This window comes from Bos grunniens, chromosome 11 (assembly GCF_055505025.1).
Source record: "Bos grunniens cultivar Pamir isolate PY7600 chromosome 11, Bosgru_T2T1.0, whole genome shotgun sequence".
Lineage (NCBI taxonomy): Eukaryota > Metazoa > Chordata > Mammalia > Artiodactyla > Bovidae > Bos > Bos grunniens.
In genome coordinates, this window is record NC_141175.1 from 78,728,858 (window position 1) to 78,745,276 (window position 16,419).

The 16,419-nt window shown below is 39.0% G+C and overlaps 2 protein-coding genes across 5 annotated transcripts in view; one reads left to right on the plus strand and one right to left on the minus strand.

Moving 5' to 3' along the window:
• Window positions 1-5,272, plus strand: part of PIGF (phosphatidylinositol glycan anchor biosynthesis class F) — a 31,751-nt gene extending 26,479 nt beyond the window's left edge. For all 4 annotated transcript variants that reach the window (XM_086327117.1, XM_086327115.1, XM_086327118.1 and 1 more), the window contains exon 6: window positions 4,964-5,272. In XM_086327117.1, coding sequence (XP_086183243.1) covers window positions 4,964-5,077 — 114 coding nt within the window. In that variant the 3' untranslated portion in view covers window positions 5,078-5,272. The remainder of the gene's footprint in view (window positions 1-4,963) is intronic.
• RHOQ (ras homolog family member Q) overlaps window positions 2,350-16,419 on the minus strand; it is a 40,303-nt gene continuing 26,233 nt past the window's right edge. Inside the window, exons 3-5 of the mRNA XM_086327125.1 lie at window positions 10,265-10,429; window positions 9,860-9,955; window positions 2,350-5,633 (exon numbers count right to left, since the gene is read on the minus strand). Of these exons, the coding sequence (XP_086183251.1) occupies window positions 5,478-5,633; window positions 9,860-9,955; window positions 10,265-10,429 (417 nt within the window). The 3' untranslated portion in view covers window positions 2,350-5,477. The remainder of the gene's footprint in view (window positions 5,634-9,859; window positions 9,956-10,264; window positions 10,430-16,419) is intronic.

Genomic DNA, 16,419 nt, shown 5'->3' on the forward strand with positions numbered 1-16,419 from the left:
GGGTTGTTCTAAGTGTTTCTAGGTTTTCTGATCTGCAGATAAGTCAGTTTTCCCTTGAGATCTCTCAGATCACATACCTCTCCAAAAATTATATTGCAACACATTTTTTAGTTTGTGTTATTGAATTTATCTAAAAAAGAATCTTAGTTTGCCCCTTAATTGCTTGGTTTATAGTAGGGGCTCTCAATACATAGTTTTGAATGAAAAGAGCCATTCAAATGGAGACTCTTAAAAATGATAGAAATTTCTGCTGTATATATTAGGTGTAGTTTTTTAGAAATACTTTAAAAAATAGCTTTAGAGATGGTGTATTTGAGGAATGATAGTGTTGTAGATTGTAATTACAACTTACTTCATATGTGCCTGTTTAAAAATATGAACTGAAAGATTATCCATTGTAACCCATTGATTGGTCACTTGTCCTATGTGCCAGACCTGTGTTTTAGGTATGATTGTGGGTACCACATAGGACTTTACCTCATTTGGTCATTACAGTAACCCTGTGAGGTGAGTTTTACAGTGATCCTCATTTTGCAGATAAGAAACCAAGGCACAGAAAGGTTAGGCGACTTGCCTAGGGTCATCTTTTTGTTAACTTTTTTTTTTTTTTGAAGTATAGTTGATTTACAATGTTGTGTTACTTCCAGGTGTACAGCAAAGTGATTCAGAATATATATATGTATATATATACACACACAGAGAATACTATTCTCTACTACTTAGAAAATGCTTTCAAACTTTGTATATTAGTACATTTTCCTTTTCTAAAACGTAAAGCAGAGTTTTATAGCAGTGCCTGATCAGAAGAATGTAGTGTGGTCTTCAGGTAGAAATAAGCTTATATAATTTTGAAGTGTCTTTCAAGCAGCAATAATAATGATTTTTGTAACAGAAAAACACATATCTGTATTATTTCAAAAGTTTTTTAAAGCTGATTAGGGTGAAATTGTTTTATTTCTAAGAGAAAAATAACCTATTGCCAGTACCATGTACTAAGATCCTATGTATCAGGCCTTTGTTAATGCTGATTATTTTAAGCGAACACTGACTTTTTTCAAGTGCTGAGACAAATAAGGAATTATTTGATTTAGAGCAAGGATAATAGTAGTACTGTAAAGCAGGGCACTTTCTTCACATGATGTAGCTACTCATTTTTGTGAAGTTTTTCTTTTTGACAGTAACTATAGTAATTTTACCCAATTGCACTATATTATCTTTTGTTATGCAACAGAAAATTTTCTTTTATTTAGTGATTTTTAAAAAAAATTTTACATTTATAAAAAATTGGATAAAAAGATGGTCCTTTGGTGATAAACACGTGACTTTTACATGAATGTCTTTGAGTTTTCTATTTTCCTTAAACAAAACAAGATAATTATGTAGCTCCATCTCAGATGACCATCATTTGGAGACATGTTTATAGCAACGAAGTTGAATTGTCTGTTCAATAGATACCGTGTGTGTGTTTCTAATCCTATTTGTAGTATGAGGAACGATAAATAGAAACATCTCTGTATGTGAGATGATAATTTAAATGGAAAACTTCAAAATCTATGAAAATACGGGACAAATCTAGGATTGTTTGACAATTCAGTATGATCTGTTGCCACAGGATAGTTTTTAAATTGTTTTAAAGCAGTTACAAGAAGGTTAGTAGCAAGCTGTTTGAGGAAGGGTGGTTTGTTGGCAGCCTCCCGCCCCTCCCCTCCCCAACTCCCTCCAGTAGCCTCTGTGCCATTCCCTATCTTGGCTTATAGAAATCAGGAAAGTCTGCCCTTATATAAAGAAAATCTCTTGTTAAAAATGACTGTGTTACAGATAAGGATTACTTACTTTAAGGAAAATCAAGCAGGAGAGTGTGACCTGTCACTAGCGAACAGTGTCCACAGTTAGTCCAGCATTCTGATTTGTTGATGGCATGGATTCCTTGAGATGTTGAATAGCAAGTGTTTCAAACTTTAACCCCTCTTTAGGCAAAACTTTTAAACTTTCTAATATCTACGTCATTGCTGGCATTCCACTGGAGGTGAGGTATGGCAGCTATTTGAAGAATGTGTGTGTAAATGTATCTTTGTGTTTGGAAACAAAGAGCCACACTGAAATGACAAAGTGATTAAAATAGAATTTAGTAACCCAAATTGGAATCTGGCTGGATTCATGAGGGATTATGATTCTCCCTACACTTTGACAATGTGCTCTTTACCAAAGTGCAGGCGCTCACAATTGGCTGATGATGCATAAACTCACAGCAATGAGAAACAGAGGAAAATCGAGTGTTAGTCCAAATGTTTACATAGAGTGTTAAATAAAAACTACTAAGGTAAGAAGTTCAATACTTTACATAGGTAGTAAACTATGCATATTATTTTATTTGTAACCCCATGTGTTGAGATGGGACACTATTAAAGTAACAATCACTTAAAAAGCAACAACCAACAAACGAGTATTCAATTTGGTACGTAAACTGAATAATTAAAATCAAATGGAAGCAATGCCTAAAGTAACTACGATAATTCACAATAAAAACCATTAGTTCAGGCTCTACTTATTGGAAAGATGATAATTCAACATAGGCTAACCTAAAATGTACCTTTAGAGATCGAATAAGGATATAAGCAAAATATTAAATAAGATGTCAGGAAGTCCCTAAAACTATGTTTAAGGACTTAAAACTGATTACTTACATGCAAAAAAACTAAGTTTGAATTCATTCATACATGATCTTATTTGAAGCACTGTATTTTCATTCACTAGCAAAATTCATGTCAGTAAGATATTTTTGAAGTATTTTATTTTCCAGATATTTCACTATGTTGTTCCAGTGATTAGCCTGAATTTCTGTGGAAACCTAAGTTTTAAATGAAGACATGCTTCTGAAAATAAGGCAACTTTTCTATAATCTGTTTATAAACAGAAAAAAAGAAATCTTTGGTTTTAGTTAAAGTGGCTGAAAGGGTTTTGCAAAAAAAAAAAAAAAAAGAGAGATACTAAAGAACCAAAGCAATGGAAAGGCTCTTCATAAGCAATAAGCAATGGGAAACTCCAAACCCCACCAAGGTCAGTAGAGTACCTAAGGCACCTCAGGTTCAGATGATACAATCATCTTTGCTTAGAGTTCTAGTAATCTATATACAGGATTTTTACCATCTTAAGAACATGAAGCCGAAAAGGTAATGTCCAACAGTGATTACTGTAAGAAAGAAGAAAACCATAGCAGTTGCTAGGAAGAGAGATTAGAATCCATATTTAAAAGATGAGAAAAATGAGGCCCAATCAAGAAACAGATGACACTAGGGTTTGTGTTTCTAGAGTCCTAGTCCATTTCTCTTAGGGCAGGGCAAATTCTAGATTTTAACTTTATTGGCTAGGAAACCAAGTGTGAAGAGTTTCAGATATGTGAACTGAGGAAGAAAAAAATTCCCATCAAATCCCCAAAGGCAAGCTGGAAATAAATATATAATACTTTACTGTCTTAATTCCTTTATATCATGTGTTGGACAACTTGGCTAATATACTAATTGAGTTATACAGTTCTTTCAGTTCTATCTAAAAATAGCAGACCAATATTAAATGAGAAAGTTACATCAGATTCCATTTGAGCATACATAAGGCCATGATACTTAACACGAACCACCACTTCTTGGGAGAAAGAAGATATCCACTGTCCAGTTCAGGAGAGAAAGCTCCTGACCAGTTATCCAGTAGATTCTCCACTCTTCAATGGGGATGATGCTTATATTTTTAAAAAAACCTCTACAAAGCTCACATACAAGACAATACATCCTAGATTTGTGACTGCTATGAGCATTTAAGGCTGTCATTTTCAAGTATAAAAGTTTAGTGTTCCATTACCCAATCTGTGCAACAGACATAGCTGTAAGCTCAAATCATGGAAATTAACAGAAGCTCACCAAAGACAGACAGAAATCATAATTTAGGCAACAGCAAGTTTAAATGTAGGAAAGGATGGGGAAAAAAATTATGTATTAGATTATGCTTCTCTGAACTGCATCAGTTGTTCACACTGAATCTTTGTCTAACACACTGTCTGTTGCATGGCATTTGGACTAAGGTAGATCAAGAGCAGACCAAACAAGGAAGCTTAATTAGGTAACAGAACTATCATTAAGATGGTTCACCTCTAACACAGTTATACGGCCTGTTTCCCTAGAGAAAAATTAGAAATGGCTCCAGTATACCAAATGAGCTTCACAGATAAACATGAAAAAAAATTTTTTTAAAGCAGGACCTTTCACCTTGGGACCACCATGCACTGCTCACGGATGATCAATAAATCAATGTTATTTACTTCTGGCTAGAGGTAATATTGTGAAATATAACATGACTGGAGAAAAATGGGTATTTGGAAGCCAGCACATCATTTAACTTATACTCTAGATGTGTACATTAAGTTGTAGTTCTGTAACTTCTACTGTGGTTTCAATATCTATGTCTGAAAGGTGACATCAGTTTTATTATGAAAGCAGCTGCTTTGTTATAAATTCGATGTAACATGCTTGAATTCTAGGTCATTTGTCTTTACATGATTTAAAGTTTCTTGTGGTTTGGTCAGCATACATACTTTTTGTCTCATTTGATATACAAGCCAATGTGGAAATTAAAAAAAAAACTACCAACTAGTTCAGAGAGCTAAGTTGAGTCCAGGATTATGACAAAGTCTGACCCAAAGTTTTTAATCTGTAATCTCAGCATGTATCTCATGCAGTCTGGGGAGCATCAAACTAAATCTACAATCGCCAGAAGCCTTGTTACAGTTGAACGCACATTAACTAAAGTGTGTACATTTTTAGTGTTCATGATAAATGCAGTTATGACCTTATTACACTTTTGGCATTCTTTAAGAAAGCACGTTAAGCTTTAATATAGAAATATTTAGGTTACACTTGTGCTCAAGTAATAGTAAAACATTTGTTCTTTTTGATCTCATACATTCTCTCCTCAGGAATGGCCCATCTCCTGCACGCTTGGAGCAACCTTTGGCTACGTGGCTGGCCTTGTTATTTCACCACTCTGGATATACTGGAATAGAAAGAAACTCACATACAAGAACAATTAATTGGAGCAAAGGGAGAAGAGATTTCTTTGTGCAGATTCCATAAAGACTGTGCAGAAATGTATATGGTCTAGGCCAGGCAGTTCCACTTAACAGCACTGTTTTTTTATGTAGTTACATGATGTGATTGTAGCTTTTTAAACTATGAAACCCCTGAGAGATTGTACCTTCTAGTTGAAATAAAGTATTTATAATAGATTGTGGCTTCAGATGCTGTTTGCTGCTTCTTGGACCTTTAAGAAACATTCTTAATGAACTTTTATAGAATTCTGAGGACAGGGTTGGTTTTTTTTTTCCTTTCAAGTTTTAAACTGCTTCATTATAAGAGGTCTGGGTACAGCTGTAGCATTTCATATGCTTTCTGAGAGAAATGTACAGTTTCCTTGGCCACTGAAGATGTTTCTCACGTAATCAAACAACAGTTTATACATCTTGATCCTATTCTTTTTTTTACTGTGTGTTTCTTTGGAGTTAAAATGGCTATGATAGCCTCATCAAAAACAGTCTTCAATCCCTTCTGTGTTAAAGCTGAACATTCCACATAGCAGCACGCACCTATCTGGGAGGGAGAAAAAGAAAAAATCACAAATATATAAAATCTTTTTTACACAACTGGTACCACACAAACATACCATTATAAGGAAAATCATAAAATGCAAAAAGAATGAAATCATATTTATGATTCCCTAGAGATAGCTAACTGTTAAAATATTAGTGTATATCCTTTCAGACTTTCTCTGAAAAATTATTTCAATCATCAAATGTTGACTGGATACCTATTAAATGCCTGGCACTGTTTCTAGGTGCTGGGAATCATGTCTATGAACTGAGCAAAAGAGCAAAACCCCTGCTGTGTGATGCTCACATTTGCCTAAGTTCTACTGGGGGAGGAACACATGAAGGAATATAGAAATGGTGGCACATGCTGTGGGTTAAACATGGAGGGAGAGGGTGCAGATGACCGTGGTGATGGTCAGTGGAAGCTGCTCAGCAAGGTAAAGTCTGAGCAGTGAGGGATACCTACTGGCAGGGTTTCCAGCCATAAAGAGCCACAGACGTAAAGATCCCTGATGCAGGAACGTGCTTGGAACATTCGGGGCAGGACGGAAGCCAGAGTGGCAGGGGAGAGGGTGAACAGGGGTAGTGGCAAGAGATGAGGTCAGTGAGGTAGCCTCAAGATAGTGACTTCGAGTAAGGACTTTGGTTTCTACTCTGAGAGGGGCCCCATCCATCCATCCGTCTGTCCATTCATTGAAAACTTACAGAGCACTGATTTGCCAAATCAGAGGAAGGAATTTGTTCCTTCCTACAACAATGAACAAAATTAAGTCCCTATGCAACGCTCAATGAAATGTATTTTAGAGGAAGAAGACCATGGATTAATAAATATAGAGGTAGAAGTGGTTTGGAGAAAAATGGGGAAGGAGATAGGGAGTGGGGACAGGTCAGGCAAGACCTCATTGAGAGAGTGATATTGGAGCAGAGATCTAAAAGGAAGTGCTTTCCTAGTAGCTCAGCTCGTAAAGAATCCACCTGCAATATAGGAGACACCAATTCGATTCCTGTGTTGGGAGGATCCGCTGGAGAAAGGATAGGCTACCCACTCCAGTATTCTTGGGCTTCCCTGGTAGCTCAGCTGGTAAAGAATCTACCTGCAATGCGGGAGACCTGGATTTGATCCCTGGGTTGGGAAGATCCCCTGGAGAAAGGATAGGCTACCCACTCCAGTATTCTTGGGCTTCCCTGGTAGCTCAGCTGGTAAAGAATCTACCTGCAATGCGGGAGACCTGGATTTGATCCCTGGGTTGGGAAGATCCCCTGGAGAAAGGATAGGCTACCCACTCCAGTATTCTTGGGCTTCCCTGGTAGCTCAGCTGGTAAAGAATCTACCTGCAATGCGGGAGACCTGGATTTGATCCCTGGGTTGGGAAGATCCCCTGGAGAAAGGATAGGCTACCCACTCCAGTATTCTTGGGCTTCCCTGGTAGCTCAGCTGGTAAAGAATCTACCTGCAATGCGGGAGACCTGGATTTGATCCCTGGGTTGGGAAGACCCCCTGGAGAAGGGATAGGCTACCCACTCCAGTATTGTGGCCTGGAGAATTCGCTGGGATATGGAGTGGGGACAGGTCAGGCAAGATCTCATTGAGAGAATGATATTGGATCAGATACCTAAAAGGAAAGGATGAACAGTGTCTACATCAGGAAGACTCCCAGGCAGAGGAAGCAGTAAAAGGGCAAAGGCCTGGAGGCAGAAAATGGGAAACAGCATGGAGGCCGTGTGCCTGGAGCACAACGAGTGAGGCAGAGGTGGCTGGGCCTGGAGGCCACAGTGGGGGTTTCATTTATTCAAAGTCAGCTGGGGAGCCACTGAAGGATTCTGCACAGAGCAGTGAGCTAATGGAGCTTCTGTTTTTAAAGACTCAATGGCTGATGTGTGGAGAACAGGTTAACAGTCACAGAAGCAGAAAGGTGAGTGAGGAGCTGTTCCAGTTAGTCCAGGCAGAGAGGGAAGGAGCCTGGTCCAGGCTGCCAAAGGAGGGGACAGTGAGGAACATAGGTATTCTGGATATATTCGAAAGCAAAAAAACAGGTTTTGCTGAAGTGTTCACTGTATGGTATGAGAGGAAGAACAAGGTCAAGTGTGACTTCAGGTTTTTAACCTGAGAAACTGGGAAGACAAGCCTGGAGGATAAAATTGGGAATTCTGTATTGGACGTGTTAATTTTGAGATGCTTACCACCAGGATGGACTTGTTGGATGAGAAGTTGGACTACCACGTCTGGAAGTCCAGGCTGCAGATGGGAATTTGGGAAGCTCAGTAGTAGATTGTTCAAACCACAAAACTGACAGAAGCTCAACAGGCCTAAGGACTGAGTGTGGATATAGAAGGAAAGACATCCAAGCAGCTGAGGGCTGATCCCTGGACTCTCCAACATTCAGAGACAGGGAGATGAAGAGAAGGAGAAGAGGCCAACGAAAGAGGACAAAGCCCAAGAGAGGGCGTTCAAGGAAGCCACGTGAAAGTGTTTCAAGAAGGGACCAATTGTGCCAAATGCTGCTGACAGGTCTAAAAATGGGATCATAGTGTTTTGCAACCATTTTTTCCCCTTAAACTATAAGCATGAACATTGTAATAGGTATATTAGTATAAAATTTTAATAGGTGCAGGATTTTTTGATTTTTGCTGTTATAAACAATACAGCAACTTTATGGCCATCTCTTTAAGCACATCCTATATAATTTTTTTAGGATATACTCCTACCTATGGAATTGCTTGATCAAAAGCGTTCATGCCCTTAAGCCTTTTGCATGTTGTTGAGGCTGCTTTTACTCACTGACCAATAGAACAGCAGAGCACCCACTTCCTTGCCCCATTGTGTGTTAGTTGTTCAGTCGTGTCTGACTCTGTGCGACCGCATGGACTGTAGCCCACCAGGCTCCTGTCCATGGATTCTCTAGGCAAGAATACTGGAGTGGGTTGCCATTTCTTTCTCCAGGGGATCTTCCCAACCCAGGAATTGAGCCCAGGTCTGCCTCATTGCAGGCAGATTCTTTACCGTCTGAGCCACCAAGGAAGCCTTTGCCTGCTGGGACAGTGTTTTTGCCAATTTTATAGATGGAAATTGAACTACAGTTGACCACTAAGGAGTATGAATGTATTTCTTATCTTCTGTGGCAATCCGTGTTTTTTGAAGAATCTGAGTCCCTTTTCCTATTGGAGTGTATGAATATATATATATGTAGAATTCCCAACATATGTATACCTGTCGTTTTGTGATTAATCCATATGCAATGGGGCTCCTGTACACTAAGGATATTAACCCCTTTTTCTGCCATAAATGTCAAGTTTGTTGTATGACTTTTAATTTTATTTCTGGCATTTTGATGTATTAAATTTTTATGTAGTTAAATCATCAATGTTTTCATTTATGACTTTTACCTTTATGACATTTAGAAATTCCTTCTCTCCCAAGATGACAGAATTTAGTACTTGGAATTTGTAAAGTGACTTGTTAGTGAAACTATTTCTCTTTTGCTTTAGGAAACACTATTTTCCAAGAAGTTTTCTTGCTTTTTTCTGCCTCTTGATATTTTTAAAAAGACCTGATTAGATTTCATTTCCACAAAAATCCTATTAAAGTCATAACATCTAAAAATAGAATCCAATAATGTTAGGGCCAAATGGAGAAAAAAGTATGCCTTTCTTTGGGGAGAGGAAGACTCTAAGTTAGGAGGCATGTTGTGCATCAGAGTTATATTTTTAGAATGATAATATTTTCCACCTTTCATAAAAAGACTGCAGCGCATTTCCTCTCCTACCTAGCCATAATTTTTTGTTTTTTAACTGCAGATTTAAATCGTCCTCCAACTGCACTCCACTGCCTACTCCATGAGTCTTCACTGAAGACAGGGCCTGATTAAGAAGCCCCTTTTTCTGACACCTCTTTCTACACATGGCTTATTAGGAAAATAGTGTTGGCGGTGTAGCACAGGTTTAAAGGCTGGAGTCAGGTCTTTACTGAACTCAGCTCTGCCATTTATTACCTGCAGGACCTTACAAGCTACCTGACAAGTTATCTGACATTGCCATGCCTCTGTTTTCTCCTCCAGAGCAACTGGTCAATCGAGGATTAAATGATTGAATGCATGTAAAACACTCATCACAGTGCCGGCATATGGTAAATGCACAATAAATATTTGCTTCTATTACTACCTTAGCTTCATTTACATTTATTTTTAAATTCTGTAAATAAATAAATAAAATCTGTAAAGGTTGCATTACCTCTTTTGCTAGTTTCTGTCCTTGCTCCACACATATAGGTTTTTCCTTCATATCATTCAGTCTTGCTAAAGTTTTGGGGTCATCTCGGAGATCAATCTAGTTAAGAAAAGTTGATAACATCCCATCATAGCGTCAGTCTTTAAAGATAAAACATGTAGTACCATTTAACCCCCACATATAAAAAAAAAAGATTACAATGGAACTTGATTTTTAGAACAGACTAATACAGTAATTGCTTTCTTTTGACACTACCTTTCCCAAAAGTGTGACAGAATTTATTATAACTAACAACTGAGATTAAACACGTATCTCATTTGCTAAACCTTGGGGCCATCATCTAAGAGCAACATCATGAGGCAGGCCAGAAAGGTTATTCTTGAATGGGTAAAATCAAAGCATACATACCTGAGTTCCTATTAATAAAAAGGGTACATTTGGTGCGTATTCTTTAAGTTCTGGCACCCACTCCTCTTTCACGTTTTGAAATGAGGCTGGATTCACCACAGAGAAGCATATAAGGAAGACATCAGTCATTGGGTAAGATAAAGGCCTCAGACGATCATAGTCTTCCTAAGGAAGAAAGCAAAACCTCATGATTTCCATCACTGTGAGTTTACTAATAAATATGCACATTAGATTAGATGGTCAAAAAGCATGCTCGGGACTATTCCACAAATAAAACACATGGCATTCTACATCCATCAACATAATTCCATTCATTTCTGCTGCTCTTCTTTTGGAAGTTCTGAACACCAGGGGGGTAAAAAGATGACAACATCATTAACAACTACAAGGAAACTTGGAGAAAATACATTGTGATGACCACAGTTCTCACTGGAAGCATCTTTAACCGAAAAGTTTGCACACAGAATTGATTGTGGCTAAATATCTAGGTACAGTCATGTATAATAACTAATATTCTGAATGTTACTATGTAAACATACCATGTTACTTATTTAATCCTTGTAACAACTATACAACATAAGAACCACTCTCTCGGTGTTGCATTTGCATAAACTGAGGCGCCCAAGTTAGATGACTTGTGTAAGGAAGCGTAATAAGCAAGTAAAGGAGACAGGATTCAAACACGGGCAGCTTCACTCTAGAATCCACGCCTTAACCACTATACATCTTCACCGAGACCTTAAATCTTTGTTTTCCCTGTTTATACAGTTTTCTTAATTGTGTGTTTGTGTTACATGTGCATGTTTGTGAGAAAAATTAAAGATAGAAACACATGGAATAAATCTACAGAATCCTTCTTACTCCCCACTTTCCATTTCTTTCCTGAACTGCGGATTTTTCAGATGTGTCTTTTCTGTTGTTTTTTGTGCATGTATATGCCTACATATACATGTGCATGTATATGTATTTAAACATCTGTACATAGAAGAGACTGTGCAATCCATGTTGTTCTGCACCTTTCAGCATGTCCTGGAGCTGGTCCCAGACTAGAACCCGTTAGACTGCCATACGATTTTAAACTGAAGTGTAGCTCATTTACAATGTTGTGTTAGTTTCAGGTGTATAACAAAGTGATTCATATATATATAATGAGTATATGTGTGTGATTATGTATATATGTGCATGTGTGCATGCTAAGTCACTTCAGTGGTGTCTGACTCTTGGAGACCCTATGGACTGTAGCCCACCATACTCCTCTGTCAATGGAGATTCTCCAGGCAAGAATACTGGAGTGGGTTGCCATGCCCTCCTCCAGGGGATCTTCCTGACACACACATATATAATCTATTCTTTTTCAGATTCTTCTCCCTCGTAGGTTATTACATGTTGTTGCTGTTCAGTCACTAAGTCATGTCCGACTCTTGGCAACCCCATGAACTGTAGCATGCCAGGCTATGTCCTCCACTGTCTCCTCGTATGTGTGTGTGCTAAGTCCCTTGAGTTGTGTCCAGCTCTTTGTGACCCCATGGACTGTAGCCCACCAGGCTCCTCTGTCCATGGGATTCCCCAGGCAAGAATACTGGAGTGCGTTGCCATGCCCTCCTCCAGAGGATCTTCCTAACCTAGGGATTGAACCCGCATCTCTTTTATCTCCTGCATTGGCAGGTGGGTCCTTTACCACTAGCGTCACCTGGGAAGCACTATTTCCTGGAGTTTGCTCAAATTTATGGCCATCGAGTCCGTGATACTATCTAACCATCTCTGTTTCTGCTGCTACCTTCTCCTTTTGCCTTCAATCTTTTAACAGACATACAATTTTAAACTGCTGCTTCATATTCTACAGAAGAGCTGCACCATCAATGGCTGTTTTAACATCTCTCCATCACAAAAGGCAGTGAATATCCTGTTTGCTTAGATTATTTCCTAGGACACAAAATTCTGCTTGCTTACATTCCAGGGAGTGAGCAGAATCAGGATTCCATTTTTGTCAGGGCTAGCCTCTCATCTGGTTTCAAGGAAATTTTATTTTTGGCCTAAGCTGCCACCCCTCTTAAATGACCCTTCACTACTAGAACTGCATGAATGTGGAACTAAAGGCATATTAAAAATATCTTCCACTAGGAGTTTCAGTGGTAGTATTTCTCTCATGGGACGATTTTCCTTTCATGTCATCTTCTGACATTTTTCTTACTACAGTGTTACACTCAAGCATATTATTACCTCAAACTCTTGACTTTGGAGTTAACCCTTCTGGTTTTTTGCAATGCTTTCTAAGGGCACACGTGCAGTCTGGGGCCAAGAGTATTCAAAGATTTCTCAGGTGCTGGCTCAGGACAGGATGGGAAATGCCACCCCCAGTCTTCTTGAACATTTGTTTTTAAAAGTAGAGGCTTCTAACCAGTTTCGAAAGCAGAGCTCTAGTGTTAAGAAATTATTAATGAAAAAAAAAAGAAATTATTAATGATGAGCTCAAGTAGAATGGGTGTGAAATATGTTGGCACCCCAGTCAGTTACAAAAGGACTATTATCAAAAACATGTTTTAGAATCAGTTTGAGTCCATTCACGTAGAATGGGAAGCTAGTGGGAAGCTGCTGTAGAGGGCCAGGAGCTCAGCTCAGGGCCCTGGGATGACCTAGAAGGGTGGGATGGGAGGTCCAAGAGGGAGGGGCTGTGTGCATACACACAGCTGATTCACTTTGTTGTACAGCAGAAACACGACATTGTAAAGCAACTCTACCCCAATAAAAATAAAAAACTAGATAAGCAAAAAACAAACAAACACATCAGTTTGAGTGTTAAATAGTACAATTTGTTGCATTAAGTATACTTTCTGTACTCATGTTAAGAAGGAGAATTAAAGGGACAGCATCTGATCTTAGCATTCTACCAGCAGCTGTCCCTTCCTGAGCAAACTTGCACACAGCATGGTCAGGGGAGGAGGGTGGGGTTCTTGCTACAAATCCCTCTTCCACCATATTTAGAGATCTAGTTTTCACAGAATTAGTAAATGAAGATACTATCTCATAGGATTATGAGGAATAAATGAGATAACGCTACTAAAGCACTCAGCAGAGTGCCAGACACATAAAAATCTCTTTCAATGCTTTAACATACATTCTTCAATCTCATGGGAAACTGGTTCTCCTATTTTCTGCCATCCACACAGGGTCCCATCAATCCCATATCAGTCCTGGCTCTGCATCTCTCTCTCTCCAACCACAGGGAAGAAACTCTTCTAGTGAGAAACACAAATTTTCCACCCTGGCATCAAAACACACAAATGAAACTAAGGTCTCTTGAGGACAGTATAATTTTCAGATTACTATAAAAGAATGATATATTATTACTGTACTAATTAATCATTTGGGGACTCAAGAGCCTTAAGACTATTTACAATGTAACCCCCCAAAAAGAATTATGTATTTTTCAAGAAAATCAAATTAGATTTTTTAAATGAAAAATTTATTTCATCAGGGAAACAGAACATGCATTCTTTCTCGAGGAGGGTATTGAAAGTGAAAGTCGCTCAGTCATGTCCGACTCTTTGCGACCCCTTGGACTGAATTCTCCAGGCCAGAATACTGGAGTGGGTAGCCTTTCCCTTCTCCAGAGGATCTTCCCAACCCAGGCATCAAACCCAGGTCTCCTTCATTGCAGGCGGATTCTTTACCAACTGAGCTATGAGGGAAGACATAAAAACTAACTGAATGGAAAGGTCTCTAGAAATGCTTAACATTCACCCAAATATTCTATAGAACATAAGTCTACTGCAAGCATTCTTTTCATACCTCAATGAGAGACACGTGGGCACAAAGGAAGGAACCTAGACTAATCATTTCTACATTTGCTAAATTGTAGATTTTTGTTGCAAAAGTTAAAATATGAAGAATTGAGGTTAAAAAAAAAAAAAAGACTAGTGTGTTTAGAACTCCTTGGAAAGAAATGTTACTTAAGTCTGAACTATCTAATATGAATTTCTTCTGCCTATAGTCTCCAGCTAAACCACCGGCAGTGATTATCAGAATGAAACCTTTCTGCTTCCATCTAGCCTAAGTAATTAGAAGTCTAATAATAGATAACAAATTAAAAAAAAAAAAAAGATTCCCTGTGCATACTGTACCACGCATCATATACAATTATTTATATCCACTGCACAGTATCTTGAGAGAAGACAATGTGCAATTTTAGATTTGGGGATAAACAAATTGAAGCATGTAACCCTTTCCTCCCCAGCTATATATTTAAAATTTGACAACACAAAGAAAGTTAAATGTGGAACTGCCCTTTCTTTTAAAAATCCTAATTCCTTAAAGTCAATTCTCATGTCCTCCTAATTCACAAATTGATTATATTTTAGTCCAAAAAAACTTTTTTAAAGGTAGATGTTTAAACATTTCAGCCTGGTAATTTAAATATTCTCAGTGTATTGAAGACAACTGTCTTATGTCAAAAGCTGAGAAACAATGGTGAACTTGGTCAACAGGATTGCTGAACTGCTTAGTAAAAGCTCTAGTTTCTTAGAACTGGCTGAGTACCAGTGGGATCCATTTTCTTACAGTGGGTTCTGGTAGCTCAGTGATTGATTAGACTCTCCGTGCTCATCAAGAGTGCTTGACCTGTGAGGATGACCGGCTTCACCCTTCAACAGTATCACAGTTGACGATCTGACAAGAGCCCACACACAATGAGGCCAATGAAACATGCTCTGAGAGGAAACGAAACACCTTCAGTGCGACAGAGAACTGCGGCAAGTGGCCATCAGTCAGGAGACCCCTTTTAACGCCCAGTTCAGCCAGCAGTGCTCCTCAGGGTGCCCACTTTTGTTCCCTTCGTGTGGAGCTGGGTGCTCCCTCCCACTTTAGTGAGTTCTGTTTAAAATACATGTTTTTAGAATGTGTACACCTACTTCAACTACATATCCAAAATATGTACCTTAAGCAAACCACTCACATTGGGTGGTGTAGCCTCTGCCATGCTTTTTGTGGTATTCTATCACATACTGGTCATTGAAAATTAGCAAAGAGGTTCCAAGGACATGTACACACAAATGAAATAATCATCCCCTCTGGAGCTCATATTTCATTGGGAATTCAAGACATGAATACAGAAAAAGATAGTCAGATACAGCAATGGGAGAAAGAAAAGTGTAGACGGCAGCAGGTGGACATATACATGCTTGATCAAAAAGACACTAGTAAGCAACTACGGTGTGTCCAGGATGTGCAACCATCAGGGAAATGAAGTCAGGACAAGATTCAGCCATTTCTAACTTGTGACACGCTTTATTTGCAAGATGCTCTTAAGACATCTGCATGCTGAAAACGTGGCAACGAGCTTGAATGAGCACCAACACCCATGGTGTGCCCGGGTACCTCACTAGGACTTTGCATACCTCAAAGCCATAGCCTAGAACAGAAGAAACTGTGCTGCTGCTGAGAGAACATGCTAAGGTTGGCATTGAGGAGGAAGAATTGACAGAGACGAGACCAAAACATTTATAACGGCTTTTGCTCTTAGGGAGTTCACAGCAAGGGAAACAAACCTATGCGGACATTATATTACAAGTCAGAATGTGGTGAAAACCAAGGGCAGTAATTAGGAGGCGCTAAGAAAAGACAAGAGGCAGCATTTGAGCTGGCCCTTACAGGAGGGAGAGGACTGGAACCTGTGTGACGGGCCAGCATGTGCCCCGTGTCAAACCACTTATGTCTTAGAGCTTTTGTTTACCAGTCTGTGAAATGGGAGATTATCAATGACAAGTGCTTTGAAGACTATAAAGTGCTATAAGAATATATTATGCTTCCGAATAATCCAGGATGTTACTTTAGAAAATATTTGTCAAAACCTGTAAGAGTTTTCCTCTTTAACAACCTGGAATGAGAAGTGGGACCACAATTGAATAATTCTTTTAACAGTCAAGTCCCAGACTCCTACTACTTCAAGATATATAAAATGTAAGGCAACTGAGCAAGAATGTCCCTGACAACTGGTGGCTTGTGGTCAATGAAGGAGGAGTCGTCTCCATCTGAAACATCTGTTTCTGCTGAGAAGCCCAAAATAGGTATCAGGCATGGCTCCCGAACCACTCCAACCCCTGAACGGTGCTCCTCTAAAGCCAAGAGGACACATGGGCTGAAGCTGGCTTCTGAAGACG